At 38.4% G+C, this 23689-nt stretch overlaps 1 protein-coding gene and 1 pseudogene across 2 annotated transcripts in view; both read left to right on the forward strand.

Annotated features, from left to right (window-relative positions):
- The window catches only part of Tmtc2 (transmembrane O-mannosyltransferase targeting cadherins 2), a 531775-nt gene that overhangs the window by 107280 nt on the left and 400806 nt on the right, over positions 1-23689 (forward strand). The window contains exon 2 of one of the 2 annotated variants that reach the window (XM_087192793.1): positions 21381-21476. The exons of the other annotated variant lie outside the window; for it this stretch is intronic. Within the exon in view, the coding sequence (XP_087048919.1) occupies positions 21424-21476 (53 nt within the window). The 5' untranslated portion in view covers positions 21381-21423. The remainder of the gene's footprint in view (positions 1-21380; positions 21477-23689) is intronic. 2 annotated transcript variants of the gene reach the window in all.
- LOC110346231 (Y-box-binding protein 1 pseudogene) lies at positions 7618-16931 on the forward strand (annotated as a pseudogene).

Genomic DNA, 23689 nt, shown 5'->3' on the forward strand with positions numbered 1-23689 from the left:
TGTTGTTGTTTATCTCTCTCATTTTGTAGTTTCCTTATAGAGATCAGAACTATTCATTCATTCATTTATTTAATATTTATTTGGGAAATGGTGATTTTATTGCATTGATGTGCAAAACAATGTTCATGCTTTCAGCAAAGTAAAGGAGGCAGAGGGAGATAGTACTTAATCCCAGACATAAAAGCACAAACTACTTTAGCCAGTATATGAAAAACTAGGCCTGGGAATTTAGTTCAGCAGTACAGTGCTTGCCTAGCATGCATGAGGTTCTGGATTCAATTCTCAGTACTGGAAAAAAAAAAGCTAGAAAGAACTATGGGCATGGAAGGGAATGACTAATGACCTTGTGAGAAAGGTCAATGGAAACTTCCTTATAAAGTGATAAATATGCTGAAATTTGAAGGGAAGGAGCAGTTAATTCAGAGTAGAAGTAGATATGGGAAAAATATGTGGTATGATTGTGAGAATGTTTCAAGCAGAGCACAAAATATATAGGGCTTTGTGCAGTATATTAGTCAGTTTTCCCATTGATAAGATAAAATCTCAACTTAATGGAGGAGAAGTTTATTTTGACTCACTGTTTTCAGAGGATTTAGTTCATGATTGGTTGGCTCAAAGGCAGAACAGTATGGTATAGGGGCATGGCAGAGGAAAGCTGCTCACTTCATGGCAGTCAGGAAGGTGAGAGAGGAAGGAGGAAGGAAGGACAAGAATACATCCTTCCCGGTCATATCGCCAGCAACCCACCTACAACCAGGCCCCATCTCCAAACATATAAGACTTTTGGAGGACACTTTAGATCTAAACCATAACATTCTGCCCCTGGATTCTGAGAGACTCATGTTCATCTCATTATCCTAAGTGTATTTAGTCCATCTCTAAGAGTTGCCAATCTTAACAGTTCAAGCATTACTGAAAAATCTAAGTTCAAAGTCTCTTCTGAGACTCAAGGCAAACTCTTAGCTGTAAAGCCCTGTACAAATCAAAACGAAGTTAAATATTTCCAACATACATTGGCAAATGGTATGCCTTCCCATTCTAAAGGGAGGAATGGAAGACAAGGAAAAATGAGACCAAAACAAGATCAAAACCTCAAAGGACAAACATTAAATCTTGTAGTTGCCTGTCCAGCAGTCATAGCAGGTTGTGGTGAGATGTGACATCCAAAGCACTTGGGCAGCCCCACCTCTATGGCCTTGCTGGTTGTAGCCAACATGGCCTCTCTCTTGGGCTGGCTCTGCTCACTGCCTGAGGTTTCTTCAGCAGATATTCCACATTCCTGGCATCTCCAATTTCCTGAGCTTTTGACTATACCTTCAGCTTTACTCTCATAGCTTCACACATTACTTTCTCGGGGACTTTTCATAGGGACCATACCCTGTCTCACATTTTTGCCTGGCCTCCAAGGCCTTCTTCTGAAATCGGGTTGGAATCTTCTGTGAACCCTTAACTCTTGCATTCTTCAGTCCTGAAAACCAACACCACTTGGAAGATGTCAAGGTCGGCAGCATCCATTTTGATTTTATTTTAGTACAGAGTGAGCAATATGGATCTAGATTCATTCTTCTGTATCTGGATAAACAGTTTTCCAAGCACCATTTGTTAAAGAGGCCTTCTATTCTCCAATGTCTTTTTTGGCCCCTTTGTCAATCATCAGAAGGCTGATTGTGCCTGGGGTTGTTTCTGTATCTTCTATTTTGATCAATTGATTGCGTGTCTGTTTTTGTGCCAGTATCAAGCTGTTTTTAATCACCGAAGCTTTGTAGTATAATTTGAAATCCAGGATTGTGATGTCTCCTGCTTTGCTCTTCTTGCCAAGTGCTGCTTTTGCAATTCTCGATATTTTCTGGTTCCATGTAAATTTTAGGATTGCTTTTTTTAGTTCTATGAAGAATGCTGTTTGCATTTGGATTGGAATTTCATTAAATCTATATATAATTTTTGATAATATGGTCATTTTGACAATATTTATTCTGCCTATCCAGTAACAGGGTATGCTTTTCCATTTTCAGGTGTCCTGTTCAATCTTATTATCTAGAGTGCTCTAGTTTTCATTATAGAGATGTTTCCCTTACCTTGGTTAAGTTAATTCCTAAGTTTCTAATTTTTTGAAGCTATTATAAATGGGATTGTTTTCCTAATTTCTTTCTTAGTGGGCTCATTGTTGCTGTACAACAAGATTATTGATTTTTGTGTGTTTGTTTTGTATTCTGCTATTGTTAATTTTTTCAGCAACCACAACATCCATGGCCCAAATTTGCAGGCATTTCTTTCAAGCAAAACTGGAAACTTTCTATTTTGGCTCTGTATTTTGCTCCTGATTCTCTCTGTAGATCTGACTAAAAGCAATCAGCAGTACCCATGCCACAGCCTGAATATTGGGCTGCCCTGACATTTCCTCCACCAGATCACTTAGTCCACCACCTCAATCTCAGTGTCCCACAAAATCTCAAGACATGGGCAAAATGAAGACAAACTTTCTGCTAGTGTTTAACAAATGTGGCCACTAGTTTAACTGCCAATGAAGTCTTTGTTCCTAACTAAAACCTCCTGAGCCTGGCTTTACTGTTAGCATTCTTATCAGTACTCTAGTCTTCTAAGTTCTGACCAGAGTCTCTATCATCAATCTCTGCTTACAATATGCTAAGGCTTCTTTAGACAGCATCTCCAAACCTTTCCAAACTCCTCATAGAAACCAGTTCCAAAAGCTTCTAAACCACATGATCAGGTATAGTCACAGCAACAGTCCAATTCTTGGTTCCAAAATCTGTATTAGTCATTTTACCTGTTACTGGGGGGAAAAATATTTGACATTGAAACTTAATGGAGGAAAGGTTTATTTTAGCTCGTGATTTTCAGAGGATTCAGTCCATGGTTATTTGGCTCCCAGGCAGAAAGGCATGGTGGAAAAGCTCTGGCAGAGGAATACTGTTTTCCTCATAGTGGCTAGGATGTAGACAGAGAAGAAAGAGGCAGGGACAAGAATATACCCTTCCACATCATGCCCCCAGTAACTCACCTCTAACAATGCCCCACCCATGAGCACAAACTTAGTGGGGAATATTTTAGATCTAAATCCTAACAGGCAGGCACAGAACCGAATACATCTGAGAAATTTAGAAACCAATGAAACTAAATGGTAGAATAAGAAGTAAAATATAATATGGGGAGACAATTCATGATTTTTGCATCCATGTTAAATAAGCCTGTGGCCATCATCTTAAGAGCCAGTAGAGGTATCAAATTATTTTAAGCAGATGAGTGAAGATAAACTTTGTGGTTCTGAATAATAACTGTCATTGTCACAAACAGTATGGCGTGTAATAAAGTATCAGAACAGGAAGCTATCAGGGTAGAAGATTTCTCACCCAGGCAAGGCAAACATAGCCTGGATAGGATAGATATAGTAAAGATAGAGAAAAGGGGACATGTTTAGAAGATGTTTAAAACTGTCTGGACATTGTTAAAAAGAAAAAAAGGATAAGGAAAAGGAACTTGTCAAGAGTGGGTCCTAAAATTCCAGCTAGATTTCCTAAATTTTCACAACTGATTGAGGTCTTTAATGAGACAAAAATCATAAGAAGAAGTCCAGGAATGGCACATGTTTAGTGGAAGTCATGCTGCTTTGACATGACTGTAGACTTGACACCCAAATGTAGTTGAAGCCATCATCTATCCCTGGATTCCCTAAAGATGGGAGATTAAATTCTTCTGCTTCAAAGAAAGAATGTTCTGCCATTTTCTCTTAATTTAAATGATATAACAGATTGCTTTGATTTGGGATACATTAGGTATTTTTTTAAGTCCTAAAATCTTGATCTTTTACATATGTTTTGCTTCACAACCCAAGGCTTTTAATGGTTATGTATTTTGATACTTTTCCTGGTACTGAACTTCTCCACAAATGACACAATGGAAGATCAAACAATTTTAAAAAGGAAAAAGCAAACCTTTTTCACAAAAACTACCTCTGGAGAATAGCTTTCAACATCATAAGTTTTTCCTTTGGCAAGCAAATTATTTTTTCCTTGTGCACAAACATATTTATTTGATTTTTCCCTATTCTTTTCCAGTGGAGAAGCACACTAAAACTAGCTGCATACAAACGAGGAGCAAGCTTTCCTAGAGTTTTATCTAAAACATAACAGACTGTAAACACAGTAATGTAAGACATACAAAATTAATGTTTCTGCTTTTCCCATAATTTTTTAATAGCAACTATTCTTCCTTCTGACAGCCCTTTACTGAGATTGCAAAGCCACTGGTTTTTATTGTGGGTTTTAGTTTTTGGCATCCCATTTTATAGCAGTATATTGAAAATAATGTACATTTCTAGCCGCAGTGTTGCTGTAGATGTAGAAGATTCTTTAAGATATGCACGTAGTCAGATGTGTTTTATTCAAGGTTAGTCACCTGGCTATTCTGGCTACTGGTCCCAGGCCCCTGAGTAAAGGACAATTTGATTATCACAGCCCATGCCTGGCAGATAAGAGCCCCTCAGTAAGCATTGCTGCTACTAAACTAAACAATCCAACCATGACTTAGTGATGGTGGAAAATCTAACTCCAATCACAGCACACACTCAATGTGAAGACAGCTCTCTGAGAAGCATCAGGTTGGTGATCCTTGCATGCTTTGTAAGCATTTCCTTGGAGAAAGAGTCTTGTATTTGAAATGGAAATGAAGACAGCAATATTTCCAAGGCTACAGCTGTGCAAAAAGGCGGGTAGAGACTGTCACAGCGATGCCAAGCAGAGAGAACAGATAAGCACAACAGAGGCAATGGTTTACAGGGTGAGAGAAAACAGCACGGTGAACACAGTGCCCCTGACCCTGTGCCAAAGATGTGCTGAACTTTAAATTTACCTCCTAAAAAGGATAACCCAAAAAGAGGGACAAGGCAGAAGACTGCTAAACATACTCATGTTTCCAGTTTTACTTAAATATGTGTTTTTGGAATAAGAGGAGCATTAAAAAGTTGTTTCATTTTCTGAAAGCCTTTTAGTTTGTCCTCAAGACATCTGCAGTTTTAATGCAAATATCTATGGCAAGAATCAAATATGGATCCAACAACATTTCCTTTGTGGTCAGATCTAAGAAGCTATCACATGGCTGCTAATGCAGGAACTTCTGAGAGCAGTCCATAGCAGGTCTAAGCACAGACATGTGAAGTCCCCTCACAGTCTATGGCTCCAGGGAATATGTGCAGAATGGGGAGGAGGGAGAGGGAGACTCCTACTGGGAAAATTGACCTTAAATATTAACTACAGCAAGACCAAGTCGATCAAATTGTGAAACCACTGAACAGACATAATCAAACAAAAATAGCATTAATAATGGCTACCGTTTATTGACAACTTAGAATGTGATCCCAGAGTATTATTCAAATATCACTGTCATGCAGCTATGTAAGTATCAGTATTATCCCTATTGTATGAGTGGGGAAACTGAGACTTAGAGCAATTAAATAACTTCTGATCACACAACAAAGTAGTCGAGTATGAGTTCTAATCCAGACATTCTGGCTCCAAGGCACACGTAGTGTATCAGGGACAAGAAACAAAGATATCTGACTTTAAGTGTCCAGTTCCTAAAGTATGTCCCTTGTTAGGGTAAGACCGATTCATCAGGCAATTCTATCTTGGTGCCACCAGCACACACTCCACTCATCGTTTGTTATTTACCCTGACAAATGCTAGTGCATATCTCTATGGACAAAATTGTGCACAGCATTATGACACAAAACCCTAATTGAAAACAGAGACAATGATTTCTATTATGGAGCTAACAAGTATAAATACATGGCGATGGTGATTAATGCTGTGAAGATGAGGAGAACGGGGCTATGAGAACCTATACTAGGGCCATTTATGCAAGTCAGTGAGGTCCACCAAGGGTTTCTTGGGGAAGTGCTCTTTTTGAAGTAACAGCCAACTCCATGGAGAGAGGATGGGTATGAGAATATGTAAGGGAAGGCATTTGCCAAGTGCTGTGCTAATGGAAGTATAGCAAATATGAGAAAATGAAACGCCAGGTGGTTGAAGCCATCAGGATGGCCTGATGTGAAGGAAAAGGAAGCTGGAGAGGGGCACCTAGATCATGCAGAACCTTAAATAGTATTTAGGAGATTAGTACTGATTAATCCTAACAGCAGTGGGAATTACTGCTAATGGGGGCTGGGTGTAGTCCTGAATGCTTTAAATAAGCTCTTATGTTCACAATCTGAAGAGTGACTAGGAGAATGGAAGTGTGGAGACGGGTCAGAGGCCACTGTATTTGGTCAGGTGAAAGATCGGGATTATTTGAATCTAGTGTTGTTGGTGGTGATGCATTTAAGTGTAGAGGTTGATGAGATGAGTTTAGAAGCTAAATCAACAGGATTTGGTGAATAATCAGTTGAGGATGGTAAGGGAAAGACTGTTATCAAGGAGGACTCCTGGGAGACTATCTTTAACCAATGGGTGCAGTACCACTTACTCAGACTGAGAACACTAGGGGAGATGGGCTTTGATGGAAAAGCTCACGAGTTAGTTTGGGGAGATATGTATTTTGAGATTCCTTTGAAATGTCCAAGTGGAAACGTCAAGTAAGTAGTTAGATATAGTAATTGAAATAGAGAAAAGACTGGGGTGACGGGGAATAAATTTTGTAAGTCGTCTATTTCTAGTTGGTGATAAAAGTTAAATGTGGGTGAGATAGCTTGAGGAAAGAACACAGAGAAAAAGAGGGCCAAGGAGGACAAGTTCAAAATTTCAGGAGTGTTCTGACTACATACAGAAAGAAAGTGCACATCCTATGGATGTCGGGTGTCTTCATTCCTGGGCCAGCTCTTTCACGAAAGATTCCAGTATAGTTTCTGATAATGACATGGATGTTAGTATACAGACACACATGAGCAGAGTGGTGTGCATCATGTTAATGGGTGTTCCATGTTTTCAATGACTATGCTGGCATCCTGCTGCGATCTTATTTTCATGCATTTCAGGTATGGAGAGTCAGACTTTCACAGAAACCACAGAAGCTTCTAGTACCCTTGCTACTTTCCCAAGACCCCATTCAGATACGAGTTAATAAGTGCCTGGCAGTAAGAACCCAATTTAAGGCAGAGATTCTGAATTTATAAAAAACCTACACTGCTCTGTTACTTGACTTTCTTCCTCAAAACCAGGCAGTCGACCCTAATTTCTTATTCATTTATCCTAGATGTTCTTTTTTGAGAGAAAAGCAGTTCCCAGTTAAATACTTAACGAAGATTAATGTTTACAGGAGGGAGATATAATGAGAAAAATCTATTGTGTTTTGGTTTACACTTTTACCTTCAAAGGCATTTTGTTTAAAAATCGTCCTTAATTCAGGTTGTTAATACATGAATGTGTAATCGTGTCTCCATAATTATGTTCACATTTGACACATTTTGCCTTTCAGAACTTTTGTTTTGCTGTCATGTAATCAAATTATCCCTTACAAATAAAAGTATAAATAGAAGCAAATTTAGACAAGTTATTTAACCTCGGTATACCTCAATTTTCTCATCTCTCAAACAAGTGCAATAATACCTAAAGAAGGGGGAAAACAATTTTCTCATCTCTTCACTTTTCTACCTCAAAATAAATACTTCCCAGTTCCATCGATAGCGGGATCTCAGAGAGCCAACCGCAGAGGGCCCGAGCAGCCCCACTGCCGTCGGCCTGGTTACCGTCTCAGCTCGGGAGGAACCACAGCTTCACCGCAGTCTTGAGCAGCGAGGCCAAGACCCTGCAGACCCCGGCCCTCACCGCTGCCGACACCCAGCCCCTTACCTGGGGGAAGCTGGCAGGGAGCAGCGGCCCGGGCGGCCTCACGGGGGGTCGCCTCCGGGCGGGGACAGAAAGATCATCGCAAGGAAGGTTTTGGGAACAGCAAAATGGTTCAGTGTAAGAAACGGATATGTGGAGTACTACTCAGCCATAAAGAAGCAGAAACTAGAGACATTTATAGCTAAATGGATGCACATTGAGGCCATACTCTTCAGTGAAACAAATAGGACACACGTGTAAATACCAAATAGTTTCTTTAGTGTGAGAAACTGAAAATGTAAATAAGGATTAAAATGATTATAAAGAATAATTGATAATTTGAAATAGGAAAAGGTCCAAAGTGTAGGGGTGGTGGGAGGGAAAGGGGAAAGGGAAGAAGGGAAAGGAAAAATTATGAGAAAAGAAAAAAAATGAAACAAAATCTATTTAAATAGGGAAGGGTGGAGGGGGTGAAGGGCGCACAGGTAATGGGGGAAAAATAAGAACCAAGATTTATCATGTACAGGTACAAGCATCCAATGATAAATGTAAATGTATTGTATACCTAAAATATACCTATAAAAGAATTTTTTAAAAAAGAAAGAAAGAAACAGATATAGTCTCATAAACAGGAATGACACCAAAGATGCATTTGCACAACAGGCTGCCATAAAGAACAATCACCCGGGAAGTACCTCTGCTGGGTCGGACACAGAGAGTTCGCCGTCGCTGAAGGAGAAAATGGCGGAGGCAGCAAAGATCAGAGGCCCCAGTGAAGGTGGTAAACACGGAGCAGACGGGAACCATTGCAGACGCCATCCATGTCGTAGGGGTCCTCCAAGCAGTCACCAGCAGAATCACCAGAACAGTGAGAGTGGGGAAAGAAGGAGGGGTCGGAAGGCCAGGTGAAGGTTCCCCCCTTACTGCAGGCGGAGACCCTAGGGCCGCCGCCCGCAGCCTTGCCGCTCCGTGCAGGGAGCAGTGAGGGGGCGCTGACGAGCAGGGTGCAGGAGAACAGGTGGACAAGCGAGACAGAACATGCATCGAGGTTATGGACCGCCGTTCCGCAGGGGCCCTCCTTGCCAAAGACGGCCTAGAGAGGACGGCAACGAAGAGGATAAAGGAAATCAAGGAGATGAGACCCAAGGTCAGCAGCCAGCTCAACATGGGTACCAGCCCAACTTCAATGATTACGGACCCTGAGGCCCAGAGAACGCTGAAGCGCAAGATGGCAAGGAGACAAAGGATCCACTGGCTGAGGATTCAACTGTTTCCTAGGCTGAGCAGGGCGGGCCTGAGTAAATGCTGGCTAACATCTCTACCATCATCCAGTTTAGTCATCCAGCAAGAAGAAACCAATATGAAATTCCAGCAATAAGAAATGAACAAAAGACTGGGTACTGAAGATCTTAAGTGCTTGCTTTTTGCCCACTGTCCAGATAACCGGAACTATCTACATTATCTATGCAGCATGGGCTTTTTATTATTTTGGCCTAAAGAGGTCTCTTTTTGGTAATGACAAACATGTTTTTTTTTTTTTTAAATGTCTGGTTTTTCTTAATACACCTTTAAAGGTTTTTAAATAGATTCATATTTGGTCAAGTTGAGATTTTTAAGTACTTCATTTTTAATTTGTAATACAACTTTACAACTTGATTTTTTTTTTTTTCGAAAAAGTCAACAAACTGCAAGCACCTGTTAGTAAAGGTCTTAAATAATTGTCAAAAAAAATAGATACTTCTTCCTCTTATGGAAATTGGATTGAAGCTTTCTGCTCTTTTTTCTTTTATACCTTCTCTCTGGCTTGCCCCCCACCCTAAAAAATGATTCATTAATCCATGTTTCTTTATGGGACAAAGATAGTATGTTAAAGTTTTGAGTACACATGTGGCATTTCTAGCTCCCTTTCTCTATTCTGGTTAGGGTATGGATAGCTGCAATAATCATTAGACCTCTATCGCAATGGAAGCATGTCTCTGTCATACAGTGATCCAAGGCTAGTGTTTCTGATTGGTGGGTGCATTTCCTCCAGGCAGTGATGCAGAGTCTGTGAATCTTTTTATCTATGGTTCCATAGTCCCTTATACTTGCAGGCATCTGTGTCCTAATAGCAAAGAAGGAAAAACAGCATGGAGGGACCAAACCTCTTCTTTAAAGTCTTGGTTCAGAATGGCACACAAAAGAGATTTTTGGTAAAGTCATTTCTGAGACTTTTGGACTTCTAGTCTCTCCAGACTTGGTGGAGTTTGAGGCAGACATACTTTTTCAGGATACTCTGTAAGTCTAATTTCACAATGTGTAGGTATGGCGAGCTATATCCGGAGTCCTCTCCAGCCTTAGGGCTAAACTGAATTCTCCATGCACCTTCAGGAGCATACTGGCTAAGAATACCTACTTCTGAAGCCACACTTCTTGGGTTAAAATACTGCTCTGCCAAAGGTTCCAGTGTTGAATGATTCTGTCTGCTTACCTGTCTTAGAAGTAATCTAAAGAGAGCCCATCTAAAGCAAGGCCATAAGAAAAATTTAGTCACTACTACCTTATGCTTAGGACTCCGCAACTCAATATGTATGTATGTTGCTTAGATGAGTGTAATCACTATGAGCATCCCTATGACTTGGGATTTTGTTTTTATTTTGAAATGGGAGCTTTTTTGTTTACTAGTTCATTAAAAAAACAAAACAGAAATACCCAAAAAAGAAACAAGCAAAGACAAAGACCAGTCTGCCAGTTACCATGCATCTCGTTCATTACATTGTCCTATTACATAATCTCCCACCCCAGCCCATCTGTCTATGTCTCTCTCATCATCAGTGAAATGGGATAGTAATAAAACATACCTCAAAACATTATTAGGGTAGAGATTTAATTCATCCCTTTAAGGAACTTAGTAAATGTTCAATAAAAGTGAATAAATAGTATTACTAGTAAAAAAAAATCTTGCTTCAATCTCTCTCTGACTGCTGTCTATAGATTCTCAATTGATCTGGCATTCAAAAAAACAAAGGCACATTAATGGTCATTTTTGTAAGCTAACATATTCTCAAATAGTACCTGGAATTGTGCCCAGTACATACTGGAAAAGTTACATTTTTTCTACTTATTATCCTGAGTTTGGGACCTTATTTTTTTGTTTGTGTTTTGTTTTGTCTTTAGTCATAGAACATACAGCCATGCTATTCTCATTTGTAGTCTGTAACTTGCTCATGAGGATCCTTAGATCTTTAAATTTAAATTTAATGTGCATAGATTTGTCATAGATGACTTCTCCACTCAGTCTCTGTTGATTTCTTAATTAATGTTCAACCATGCTAAGAAACTACCTCCTGTTTTAGTAGCCTGTGAACATGATTTTAATATATTTCTCTTTTTACTAACAATCATTGTATCTTTAGATCTTCTAAGGAATGTATTGCTTTCTTCTGTGTCTACCCTTCTGCTGCTCTGAAACCCTCCTATAGTCTCCTATTCCTAGAGGAGTCAGATCCACATTATTCTGAACATAGGGTCCTTTTTGTTGATTTTCCAGGGAAATCTCAGCAAGCTTATTGGCTTAGCTGATCACTGTCAAATATTTATCACCTTGGATGTATAACTTGTGGAGCTGTTACTTTGACAGAATGACCTGTCTTATAACTGGACTGTGCTTCAGACTTCACAAAACAACCCATAATCCATTATATCATGTCTTATCCAAAAAATCCATAAGTAAGTTACTTGATTTTTTAACAAGCATAGTAGGTATCCAAGAGGTTAAGTGGTTACATCAAGATCACTCTCTCTGTAGGAATTGAGTAGTAGCTCCAACTCCTAATTCCACGATGATATTTCTTTCCATTTAAACTATACTTTCTTTAAAATTGTTAGGCAGAATTTCTGATCTCAGCTCTACTACTTCATTTACCTTTTCTGCCCTCCAGTTTCTTCAGCTTTTAGATAGAATTAATAATAGTGAACTCTTAGGGTTTCTGTGAGACTGACTCTTAGCAAACATTCAATTACTGTGCTAAAAGAACGGAAAAGAGACAAGGAGATGCAAGGGGTTATGTCCTCAGAGAAAAAAGAGAAATAAATTGACTATAAGATAGTACTGTCTTATGTTTTATTTTAGGTATGTTTCCATTTCTTCCCTAGATCTAAGAATTGGGCTCCTGGTCTTTGGAGGAGTTTGTGGGATACCTGAAGGGGAACCCCCTTTTCCTATTTACACACATGGATTAGAATGTGTATTACAAGTTTTAAGATTCCAAGCTCATGGGGTTGGTGGGATTTCTCAGCCATTTTAACTGACTCCCGCTCATCTACAGTACCTGAAGAAATTAACAAGACCTTGGAGAAAGCTTGGTGAATCTTAAAATGTTGAACACTTGATTCTGAGGTTTGAATACTAATGAGATTCCCAGGCCCCAGTTATGGAAGGAGGGCTGTCAAACTTCAAGGGCTTTAATGGGCCTTTGCAATGAATTATAACATGAATTATCTGCAGCAACGAAGATAGGCTAAGCACGAAGATCTCCACTTTCATTTTTCTGAGCCACATGAGATTCTTATAGGAGTCAGCTTTTTACCACTATAATGAAATACCTGGCATAAAGGAAGTTTATTTCTTTAAATTTTTTATTTAGCTCACAGTTTGGGATACCAAACATCCAAGTAGCATGCACAGGCTCTGGTGAGGGTTTCTTCTGGTGGTGGAGAGCAATGGCATGAGAAAAGAATCACCTATCTTATAGGAAACCAGAGAGAGACTCAGGAGTCAGGATTGGCTTTTACAACTTATTCTTATAAGAACTCACCACATCTGGGTGTGATGGAGCAGGCTTGTTATCCCAGCACATGGGAGGCTGGAGCAGGAGGATCGTAAGTAGCCAGCCTGGCAACTTAGCAAGACTTTATCTCACAAAACAAAAGAAGACAGTATAGAAAGAGGAGGAGGATGACAAGAGGAGGTAGGGGAAGGAGAAGAAGAAAGAGGACGAGGAGGAAAGGAGGAGGAGGGAGAAAAAGAATGGGAGGAGGAAGAAGAGGAAGAAGAAGAGAAATATGAAGGAAGAGAAGAGAGTGCAGAGGAGGAGGAGGAGGAAGAGAAGGAGAAAGAAAACTCACCAGGGTCCCATGAAAATAGCTTAATATCTTAATCTCTTTCAAGGTTATGCCTCAGTTGATCTAAGAATCCACCACAGGGCCCACCTCTTAAAGGTCCATGCTATCTGTCCCATCTCTACACCACCACATTGAGGACTAAGCTTCTAACCCAGGGAGCCTAGAGGGATAAAGCACATCTAAACCATGGCAATACTGGATACTCAAGATTTCCCAGGGAAAGGGAAAAGTTTCACATTATATGACTGAGTGGTGATCTCTAAATAGCCCAGTGGGACAGGAGCCAGTGGGACAGATTTCTTTAAATTAATTAAACAATACACACTGTATTTGTAGGACTTAGATTCACATTCATTATAAAAGCAGACAGAGAGAGAGAGAGAGAGAGAGAGAGAGAGAGAGAGAAAATGACAGAGACAGAGACCGACAGAGAAATTTATGTCATGTTTAAATCATTAGGAGAGAGAATCTGTCCATGCGAAAAGGAGAGAATTCCAAAATATTACTGAAGAGTAAGAAGACCAAGGGTTTAAACATCAAATGACACAATTCTTGAATTTCCATAACTTTTGTTGTTCTGCACTGAATTTTTGTGTGCCCCCCACGCCAAATCCATATGTTGAAATCCTAACCCCAAGATGATAGCATTGAGAGGTGGAGATTTGGAGAAGTAATTAGGTCATAGGGTGAAGCCTTCGTGAATGTGCCTAATGCTCCTGTAAAGAAGCCCCAGGAAGCCATCTTGCTCATTCCATTTCACTTTGTACAAGGGGACAGTAGGAAGGCACTCTGTGATCCCGGAAGAAGGCTCTCGCTTAACACTGAATTAACTGGGGCCTTGATCTTGGACTTCCTGCCTCCAGAATGGTGAGAAAAAAATGTCTATTTTTTATTTTTTTTTGGTACCGGGGATCGAACTCGGGACCTTGTGCTTGCAAGACAGGCGCCAGAACCACTGAGCTAAATCCCCAGCCCTAAAAATGTCTATTCTTAATAAACCTCCAACTCAGTGATATTTTGTATAGCAGCCCAAGCACACTGAAATACTTGTTTACCCCCGATGGCTGTCACCATAAATTCCTGTTTAATGATTCACAAACTGTAGATCAAGTGCCTATGTTCTTAGCAGCTTGGAAAAATACCAGAGTTAATGTTATTCACTTTATTCCCATGTTCTTGAATGTCAGGGACTATGGTGTTTCTTCCCTTTCTACATCCAGTACCTTATAAATAGAAAGTTGCTTACAAAGAGAAAGTAGTGGACTGAATATTTAACAAGTTCAAATTTACACCATAGTGTTTCGCCACATAACTAACTTCACTATACACTAAACAGTGGGTCAATTACTTCTACCAAAGTGGGTATACCAGAACTAAATGAGCCTAATGTCATCTTACATCCACAATAACCACACCTTTCTGAAGCTGTGTCTTACTCATTGTGCGTGATCACTGTTTACCAATCAAAACCCAGAAAATATAGACTCACTTTTATTTGCTTTAAAGCAGTCAGCAGGACATAGAACACACAACCACTCTCCATCTGTTTTGTGATGATCACATACGAAATAAGCATCTTCCTTGTGAGCAGTAGTTCTATTATGAGCATCTGGTGGTAGAGAAAAGGAATACATTGCCCTCGGATTCATGGTTCCATTTTAGTAACTAAAAAAATAAAAATAGGAAGACTGTGTATATAAATAAGTAACTAGCACATTTGTCTCCCCTATTGGTACTCATCACTTTCTAATAGGACTAACAATTTAACATATGCTATTAAGTTGAACTTTATCATAGCAGCCAAGTTTTTCTTTAAAAAGTCAAAGTTTAAATTGATGCTTACTTTAAACTGCCTCCTGTAGAGATAAATGCAGGGCAAGGGTGCAGTAATTCAGTCCTGCCAGCTCTTACTATGCACTACACGCCAGCCCAATTTGGGGGAATTTGCCTTAACCATAAGAGTGGAAATCTTGTTTTCTCTTTCTTCAGTCCATTTGAATACATCAAGCTGTTTGAATTCTAAATAAATCCTAATGCTCGGTAAAAAGTTGAGAAAAGGTCAAGCAATATGCATAGTTTATCTGTGGGCAAAACAAAGTTCTTATTTCTTCTCTTCCTGGAATTAGAAAATAGATACAGATCATCTTATTATTGAAAGAAAAAAGGTCAAGATTCTTTTGTGATCAGCATATTCATTTGAAAGCAAAATTTTTGTGTTCCTAAAGGCAGGAACTGTTATTTAGGTAACATCAACATGCTAACAAAAAGTGTTCAGTGTCTGGCTTTTGTGGTGTTGTTTTTTTACATATACAGCACAAGTGGCAAAAGCAATTTGTCTTGCGTGTTATCAGCAAGAGGGAGTGAATTTGTCTGTTCTAATTGGAATGCGTGGGAAATCTTAAAAGCTCAAAATAAGTATAATCAGGTTGAGTTTTTTACAAATTAATAGACAAGCAGTAGTAGAGTGAGGAAATGTGTTCAAATAAATGCAGAGCAATTGGGAATACTTCAAAGCAATGTAATAAATTTATTTATTTCCTGCAAACTGAGCTTTTAATTTCCAGTTCCTAGATTGGTAATATATGGGAAAGTCACTTTGCTGTCCCGATTGCAGCTTCTCATGCCTAAGAAACAACAGCTGTTTTAACTGACACATCAACACAACAAACCATTCCTGACAGAAAGTGTGTTAGGACAATGGATGTAACTGAAGCTGCGGAACTTAGGGAGGCAGCATACCATTGACTGCTTTACAATGCAGCTAGGATATTGCCGCCAACACTTGTTGCTAGAAGAAAGAACATGTCACTACATAGAATCATACCCCATTGTGACTGAAGGCCTTCTCTCCTTGGAAGTCCTCTGTCTCTCCTTATGGTGATTTACCATGTTTTAGGATTATTTGAAAAATATCCAGCATGATGTATGAATGCCAATTTGTTTAAAATATGTTTTGCATAAGACCATTTTTATAGTTTATAAAACCAGATTTATGCAGAATACGTAAAGAAAGATAAGTAACAAAACAGATGAAATTGTTGGGTTTATTACATGGTGAAAGTATTAAAGTATTTTCATTTTACAAATTAAAATTTTAAGAAAGATCACTTGAGAACTGGACAATTTACAATCCTCCTTGAGAGATGTGCATTTATGGAGCAGGTGTTGTGCAAAGGACTGGAGCACGAAAGGAATGAAGCTGTCTTTCAACATTTTTATCTCAAGGGAAATCTCACAGAACCAACGGCATAGATGAAGACTGAGCCAACAGATGACAAGAGGACTTGCTCCAGTCTCTGGAAAATATGATGATAAGAAACAGATTTCAGCTGTTTCTTAGGTTTTTCCTCTTCTGGACAACAAAGCTGCCAAGAAATGAGGATATACAGACTGACACACATATAACCCTTCCACCTGCATCACATCCCAAGTCACAGCATTTCTTTGATTCAAGTGTGAAAGTCCTACCCTTGAAGAGAAATCATCTTCTCATTTGAAATATTGTATTCCATACAAGAGTAAAAAAATGAGTATTTCTATGACATTCTTTAGAAATTAGTATGAAGCACCCCTTAACGTCAGTAATCAGAGGCTCACATAAACACTAGTCTAGAAAGTAGAATTCCACTTTCAAACAAAGCCATGACCATAGTAACACAGATAACAAAAGCTCAAACTAAGAGAAATTAAGAAAAACGTTACTGTAATTTTAAGTAAACATTATTTTCAGCTCTAGTGCTATAGAATAAAACTTAGGCCTGCCATTAACATCTGTGGAGCTCAAGACAAAGGTATAAATGGAGACCTATATGTCTTTTAAACCAGATCTTTTTCATAACACACCCAAGAAATTTAGTAAATGTATTTAAAGTTGTTTTTTATCTGACTTAAGTTTGGCAGTATACCAAAACTGAATTAGTTACTATTGGTCAGTGTTCAGTTGAGGAACTAATGATATCTTGGTAAGTCAGCTATACTATAAATATTATTAAATGTATGTTTTCTATTATTTATTTTCTTGTATTCATTTCAACGCAATAAAAATTTTTTAAATCAAGACTTTCAAATAATTTATTCTTTTGACAATACTAATGATTCAAAGAACTAAATATGTAATTATATGCTAAGTATAAAGTTTGAATATCTTTTCATTAAAAATTATGTAAAAGTTCAAATATTTAAATTATTTTGTTTTCAAATACAATTGTATCTCTGCTAAAATATTCATTACAAGTTAGATTTAAGTTATATGTCTTAAATGGAAAAAAATTAAAACAAAAATTTAATTAGCCTTATCAAATACTTATAATTTTATAAAAACAAACCTAGTTTTCACCAGTCAAGTTCTGCCTGGTTGCCAATGTAGAGAATACGTAGCAGACATCTTACTGCTAAACCTAGAAGTACAAATTTCAGAGAGTGTCCTTCGCTGCTCTGTGCAATAGTTGAGAAGACCACAGTAAATTTGTGAGCACTGACAGAATCATAAATGGGAAGCCATGAAGCAGCGAGGCTAGCTGGGACCTGAGCAGCACAATGTGGTTGAGGGTGCTGAAAAAGCAGTTACTGTGAAAGGAAAAAACTACACCCAGCTGTTGGGTGACTTCATGAGGGGAATCACTTGTCATCCAACTTACAGAGTCCAAAGATGTGTGATGAACTTGGGCTCGATTCCAGTAGCTATGGTTATCCAGGGAAATTCAATCTGCTGGATGGGAACACAGCCAGGGCAGTTCATAGGCATCAGGTTCTACTGGAAGCCAAGGCATGGATGGAACTGTGGTTTGAAGTGATATAGAGCAGAGCCTCCTTGAGTAGGAGGCAGGTCCAGGTAACAGAACTCAGCCTCCATAGACAAGCCTGTGAGAAGAGGCAGATGTCAGGGCAGCCAAGTGGGTTTGGGTGCAGTGAAAAGCTCCGTATCCAGATGGCTTTTGAAACGGTGAGGGAAAACAAAGCGGACGTCAGAATGTGTACACTGATTCAACCAAAGCAGCTGGAGCAAGGGGAGAACTGCGATTCAGTAAGCACATGATCAGGGTGAGACAAGGGGCCTGGGTCTCTGGTGCTTACACTTCCTGACAGTGGAGATGCATTTCCTGCCATGACAAGAACTGTTTCTAGTTTCAGTTGAGGTTGCCTGTGTATGTGGAGAAGGCGTTAGTGACTATAGGTGAGTGATGCTCAGGAGGGCACGGGCTGAACAATATGAAAATAGTGCTACAAGAGGGCAAATCATTTTTAAGTACACATAAGGGATTATCATTTTTTCATTTTATTGGTCATAATACTGATAAAGTTTCACTTTTACTGTAATGACACTTTGAGCTAATATTTATGATAACATTTTTCATTGAATTATTAGGTAAGTTTCCATTATGGATTCCAAGTGGAAGAATGGAAAAAATGGAACCATTTTGGAAAAAGTGGTTCCTCTTAAAATTCCTGAAACTACCATTCCCATGAGTTAATGTGGTCGCTGTGATTCTGTCATTATCTTAGTAATAGTTTGTGACAGTGTTGAATGGCTGAAAGTGCATACTGAGTTTTACTATCAAGTGTGAAAATATGAGCCATTAGTGGCAGCATACACCTGTAATCCCAGCAAGGAAGGCTGAGGCAGGAGGGTCACAAGTTCAAGGCCAGCCTAAACTACATGGAAAGTAGAGTGAGAACTTGTCTCAAAAAAAAAAAAAGTATGGAAAACCCACAACTGAATTATGAAACTAAGTTGATGCATGTATAAACTCTTGTGAAAATGCAAATTTCTGAATACAAGATATTAGGAGAAAAAATGAGGTATGTTCTTTCAAGTCTAGAAAAGTATTCAAGATTACATTCCAAAGATAGTGTTCAATAATATTGATATTACATTTCAAAGAAAAACAATTTAAAGAATACTTTAAAAATATTTCATAGAAAAAAACTTTTAGCTTTGGAACTTAAGTTCCAAACCTTCAAGAATACGGCCGAATTTGCCTCTTAATGGCTTTTAAGATTCCAAATCAACAACTTTATCTTTGTGTTACACTTCAGAAGCATAATTAATGAGCTATGTAGTTACTTACAGGTGGGGCTTTGCACTTCGATTTAAGTGGCAAGAAGTCGATCACAGGAAATAGAAATGTTTACTGATTCTTTCCCTAAAAAGGTCTTATTTTAAATAGAGTTTAAAACTCCATTAACTAATTTAAGAAATGACTTCTAAGAAAATCCTTTGTTGGAAGATCTATTTTGCTGATATTTAGGGAAACACTGATTTTAACTGTGTTTTCATATTATTCCTGCTTCTATACTTCAGAAGAGACTCAACTGATCAATCTTTCTTTAAATACATGCTCCTATTTTACAGAAATTATTCTTTCAACTTCAGCTTCCAAGTAACTGTTGGCATCACAGAGATAGGTTACAGAGTACATTTAAAATATATATATTTAGCTGGGCATGGTGGTGCATGCCTGTAATCCCAGTACTGGGGAGGCTGAGGCAGGAGAGCAGCCTGGGTTACATAGTGAGTTCAAGGCCAGCCTGAACAACATAGTGAGACCCTGTCTCAAAAAACAAACAACAAAAAAATTAAAATATATATTTAGTATGGTAACTTTAAAAAATATACAAATGAATAACAAATCATAATTCCAATGGTATCTGACAACCTGAAGAATAGCCTATAAGGGGTATTCTGTGAGTATTCATTAATGAGCACTTAAAAATCATTTCCAACATGATTTTTATTGCAGTAGAAAACACATAATGTTGCCTAAACAATGTTAACCACATATATTATTGTGTAGTGAATTTCTAGAGCCTTTTTATGTCGGATGACTGAAACTCCATACCTGCTGAACAGCCACTTCCCATTTGTCTGGTGATCACACTGTGACAACCACATCCAGCATCACATTAGTTAATTGTCCTTTATTCACTATCATATATCTCTAGAAGTCTAAAGTACCTCCTCATAGTAATAAGACTTTTTGGTTATTGTTTTGACTGGCTGTTACTGAGTAATTGTTTTCAGAACATCTGAAAGCTTTCCAGGGGTGAATAGCCAATTTTTATTTCTTTGTTATCTACTATTTCTTTTATAAAACACATTTTTAAGAGGCAATTGTAATAATATGAACACATTGGAAATGTAATTAGTATATCTCTGTATATGCATTGTATTCTTTAATCTCCCAAGGCTAATTTTTCTATATATACAAAATAGCTTAATAAGGTATTCTTTGATGCCTATCTGTGCATGATGACAGCTTCTGCTGCTTGGCTCTCAATGTTAGATTGGGAGATAAAAATTTCTACATTGGTAGTCCATTTCTTGCCTGAATTTCAACTTCTCAGTGTTCTCTATAGGAATTTATTTCCATTCCACTAGTATTTCTATATTCTACATTCCATATTCTTTATATTCTGTCAAAATTCAGTATCTGTCAGAACTTTGCATCGATTCTTGGCTGTCTTATTGTCCATGTTCTAGCTCTTCCTTTCCATTCTGCCACAAACACACTAAAGAAGACATTGAAATTTTCCCAAAACCTGTTTCTTTACACATTAAAGGCTTAAAAAGGGAGAGAAATGTCATTTCAAGTAAAAAAAAATTATGAAAATGTCTCTCAATACTTTAATAAGAGGAATATTGTATGAGATTTTAAATAAAAGACAGGGCCTTTGGAACAAGGCCTTTGCAGGCAGATATTGTATAGAACCCTGGGATGTCTTTTACTAGTTGCAAAACCTAAGGCAATTTACATAATATCTTTGACCTTGGATTGTGCCATTTGTGAAAAGACAATTATAATATATATTTGGCCAGGATATTGTGACTAACCCTGAGTGATGTCAGCCAAATCTTAAAACTAACCAGAACACACAATAATACATGCCGTTTGTTAAGAATCACTAATTTATATCTAAATTTTAAATTTTCTAATATGTTTCTAAAGACAATGATTCTGAAACATTCCAAAAAATAAAACTGAAGATAGGACAGAAACATGTTTTGCTGCCATGAATGTGCTGGGGGTGGGGGTGGGGGTGTTAAATACTAGTAAGAAATGTAACCATGTCCATGAAAATCACTTATCTCTTGTGAACGCTAGTGGCTAATGTTATCCAGGTGACAGTACAGATATGAGTGATAGTTCCAACTAAGTTAAAGAGTTGTGTTATTTGTAACAAACATAATAAAGTCCTCATTTTTGAATATAAAGAGAAATATATGTTGAAATATAAGACTACTGGTTTAGAAGGGGTGGCAAACATATCTTACTCTTGCCTGTCTATTTTGCCAATTCATAGCCCATAACTGTGCACTCCACATTTTATGTAGAGAAGTACACTGTGGTGGTTAGGGTGGACTGTCACCATGATTTGCTTGGGAATCGCCCGCCCAAGGGATTGGTGAAGCATACTTCTGGGTGTGTCTGGGTGAGTCATAGGGTTTATATCTGGTTCCTCACCACTTTCTCTCTGGTGTTGCTTTCCTGCTCTGATTCCCAGCTGTTGTGCACTCAGCAACATTACTTTGCCAAGCTCTTCTGCAATGAAGTTTCTGCCTTGGAGCCTGCCAGTTATGAAGTTGAATCCCTTGAAACTGTAAGTTAAATTAAACCTCTCCTCTTTCAAGAGGTATGAGTATTGGGTATTGTGTCCCAGTGAGATGAAAGCTGACGAATATACTCGCTTGGGGAGCAGACATAATCAGATTCGTATACTTAAATGGCTATACAAACATAGTCACATCCTTCCTATAAATACACTTGGGAAATAAATAAATCAGAAAGAGGTGGAAGAAAACAAGAGTCCAATGACAGAGATATATAATAACAAATGGAAGTACAACTTTAAATGTAATTAAATAGATTTAGGGAAAACTTTGAAAAAGAGGAGTAAGAGTGATCATTAAGTCAGTTTGATATTGGCATAAAATAGACAAAATGATCAATGGCTAAACTGTATGTCCAGAAACAGACCTATGTATATATGCCAACTGTCAAAGATACAAAGCCAATTTAATGATCAGACCGCTTACAAATTATACTGGAACAATTGTATATCCGGGGAGAAAAAAATTAAATCACATCTCACCCCATTTATAAAAACCAAGTTGAAAGATCATAGACCTAACTTTAAAAATTCAAACTATAAAACATCTAGAGAAAAATAGAAGAAAATCTTTGTGACCTTGGGGTAGGCAACTCTTTCTTAGATACAATACCAACAAGATACTTCGAAGCAAAAGTAACATAATTGAACTTAGTCAAAATTAAGAACTTCTCTTTGAAAATATTCTGTTAAGGGAATAAAAAGACAAGTCATAGGATGAGAGAAAACATTAGCAAGTTGCTCATCTAACAAAGACTTTTTTCTAGAATAAAGACCTCTCAGAACTCAATAAAAAGAAAGCAATAGAATTTTTTAATCGGTAAGAATGATCAGAGATATTTAAAATTCCGTACACTGCTGCTAACTTTTAAATGGAGGGGGCAGCCTATGAAAGGTGAGAGTCAAGGAAGGGAGACATCACTCCTACAAAGCAAGGAACTGAGTTCTGCCAACCACTGGAACGTGTCTGGGAGTGAATTCTTCTCCAGATCTTCCATATAAGAGCTGAACCCTCTCACTTCTATTTCCATTTATTAAGACCTTGAGCTGACCCCTCTGAGAGCCACACTGCATTTCTGACTACAGAACTGTGAGCTGATAAATTAGTGTTATTTTAAGCAGGTAACAAAAACCAAACGAAAGAGGAGAGTTGTTATAGCTTGTGTCTAGATGTCCCTCAAAGCCTCATGCAGTCATAGGCGGGGCTTTTTCAGAGGTGGTTGAATCTAGAGTGTGTGATTGATTCATGGTGCAATGCTAAGATTAAAAGTGCTAGTACTGCAGGTAGCTAAATTAGTACAGGGCTAGGCCCTCAGCATTAAAAAAAAGAAAAAAAACATTTGAGGCACAATCATTGGTTAGCATTATAAAGAGAAAAGGTACTGTACACACCTACTACCCCTGGAGATAAATGGTTGTGATTGATGTTCCAAATAGGCGTCAATCTCCCTAGCCCTTTTCCTTTCCAGAAATTCCTTGTTCATTCCCTGTAAGTGGCTAGCTTCCCCCATTTGATCCCCATTTAATCAATATTACCTGGGTGACTGCACTTGTAATTTCACTGATTGATCACAGTTTTGTCCCACCTTATGCCCACCTTGTGAGTTCCCTTTGGATCTTATTCGTTGACTGTAGTTATGTCCCATTTTGAACCTACCTCACCTGGTGTCTTTGCTCAATAAAATGATGTGGAGAAGCAGGGTGGGTGGGTCACCCACTTTCTGGTCCCCCTTCTGTCTCTCTTAGAAGCTGTCTTTCTCTCAATACATTTTTCCTACTCTTAACCTTCGTTGTTCCTAGAATTCATTCTTTGATTTTAAAGAACATGAACTCATGTTTCAGAAAGCTAGTCGGTAGGGAGTTATAATACTGCCCTTGTTTGGATTATTTTTGCTTATTTGGATTACTTGTTGCCCTATATCACTAGGATTTAGGGTGGGTGATTACTAAATAGGTCCACTGATTGACTTGGCACCACCCTAATCCTGGGAGCCTGGATACAGCACAAGGGACGGAAAGAGGCTCGTCTTATCTCTTGCTTGTTTGTTTTTGCTCCTCTGCCTGACATGAACCTTTTCTCTTCTGCAATTCCCCTCTTCCATGCCAACCAGCCTCTTATGGACTGAATCCTCTATAAACTGTGAGCCAAAATAAACTTTTCGTCCTTTAACTTTGGGTGTCAGGTATTTTGTCTCAGCAAAGAG

The sequence above is a fragment of the Heterocephalus glaber genome, unplaced genomic scaffold (genome assembly GCF_053883595.1).
Source record: "Heterocephalus glaber isolate CG9 unplaced genomic scaffold, H.glaber_assembly_v1.0 deba00001572, whole genome shotgun sequence".
Classification (NCBI taxonomy): domain Eukaryota; kingdom Metazoa; phylum Chordata; class Mammalia; order Rodentia; family Bathyergidae; genus Heterocephalus; species Heterocephalus glaber.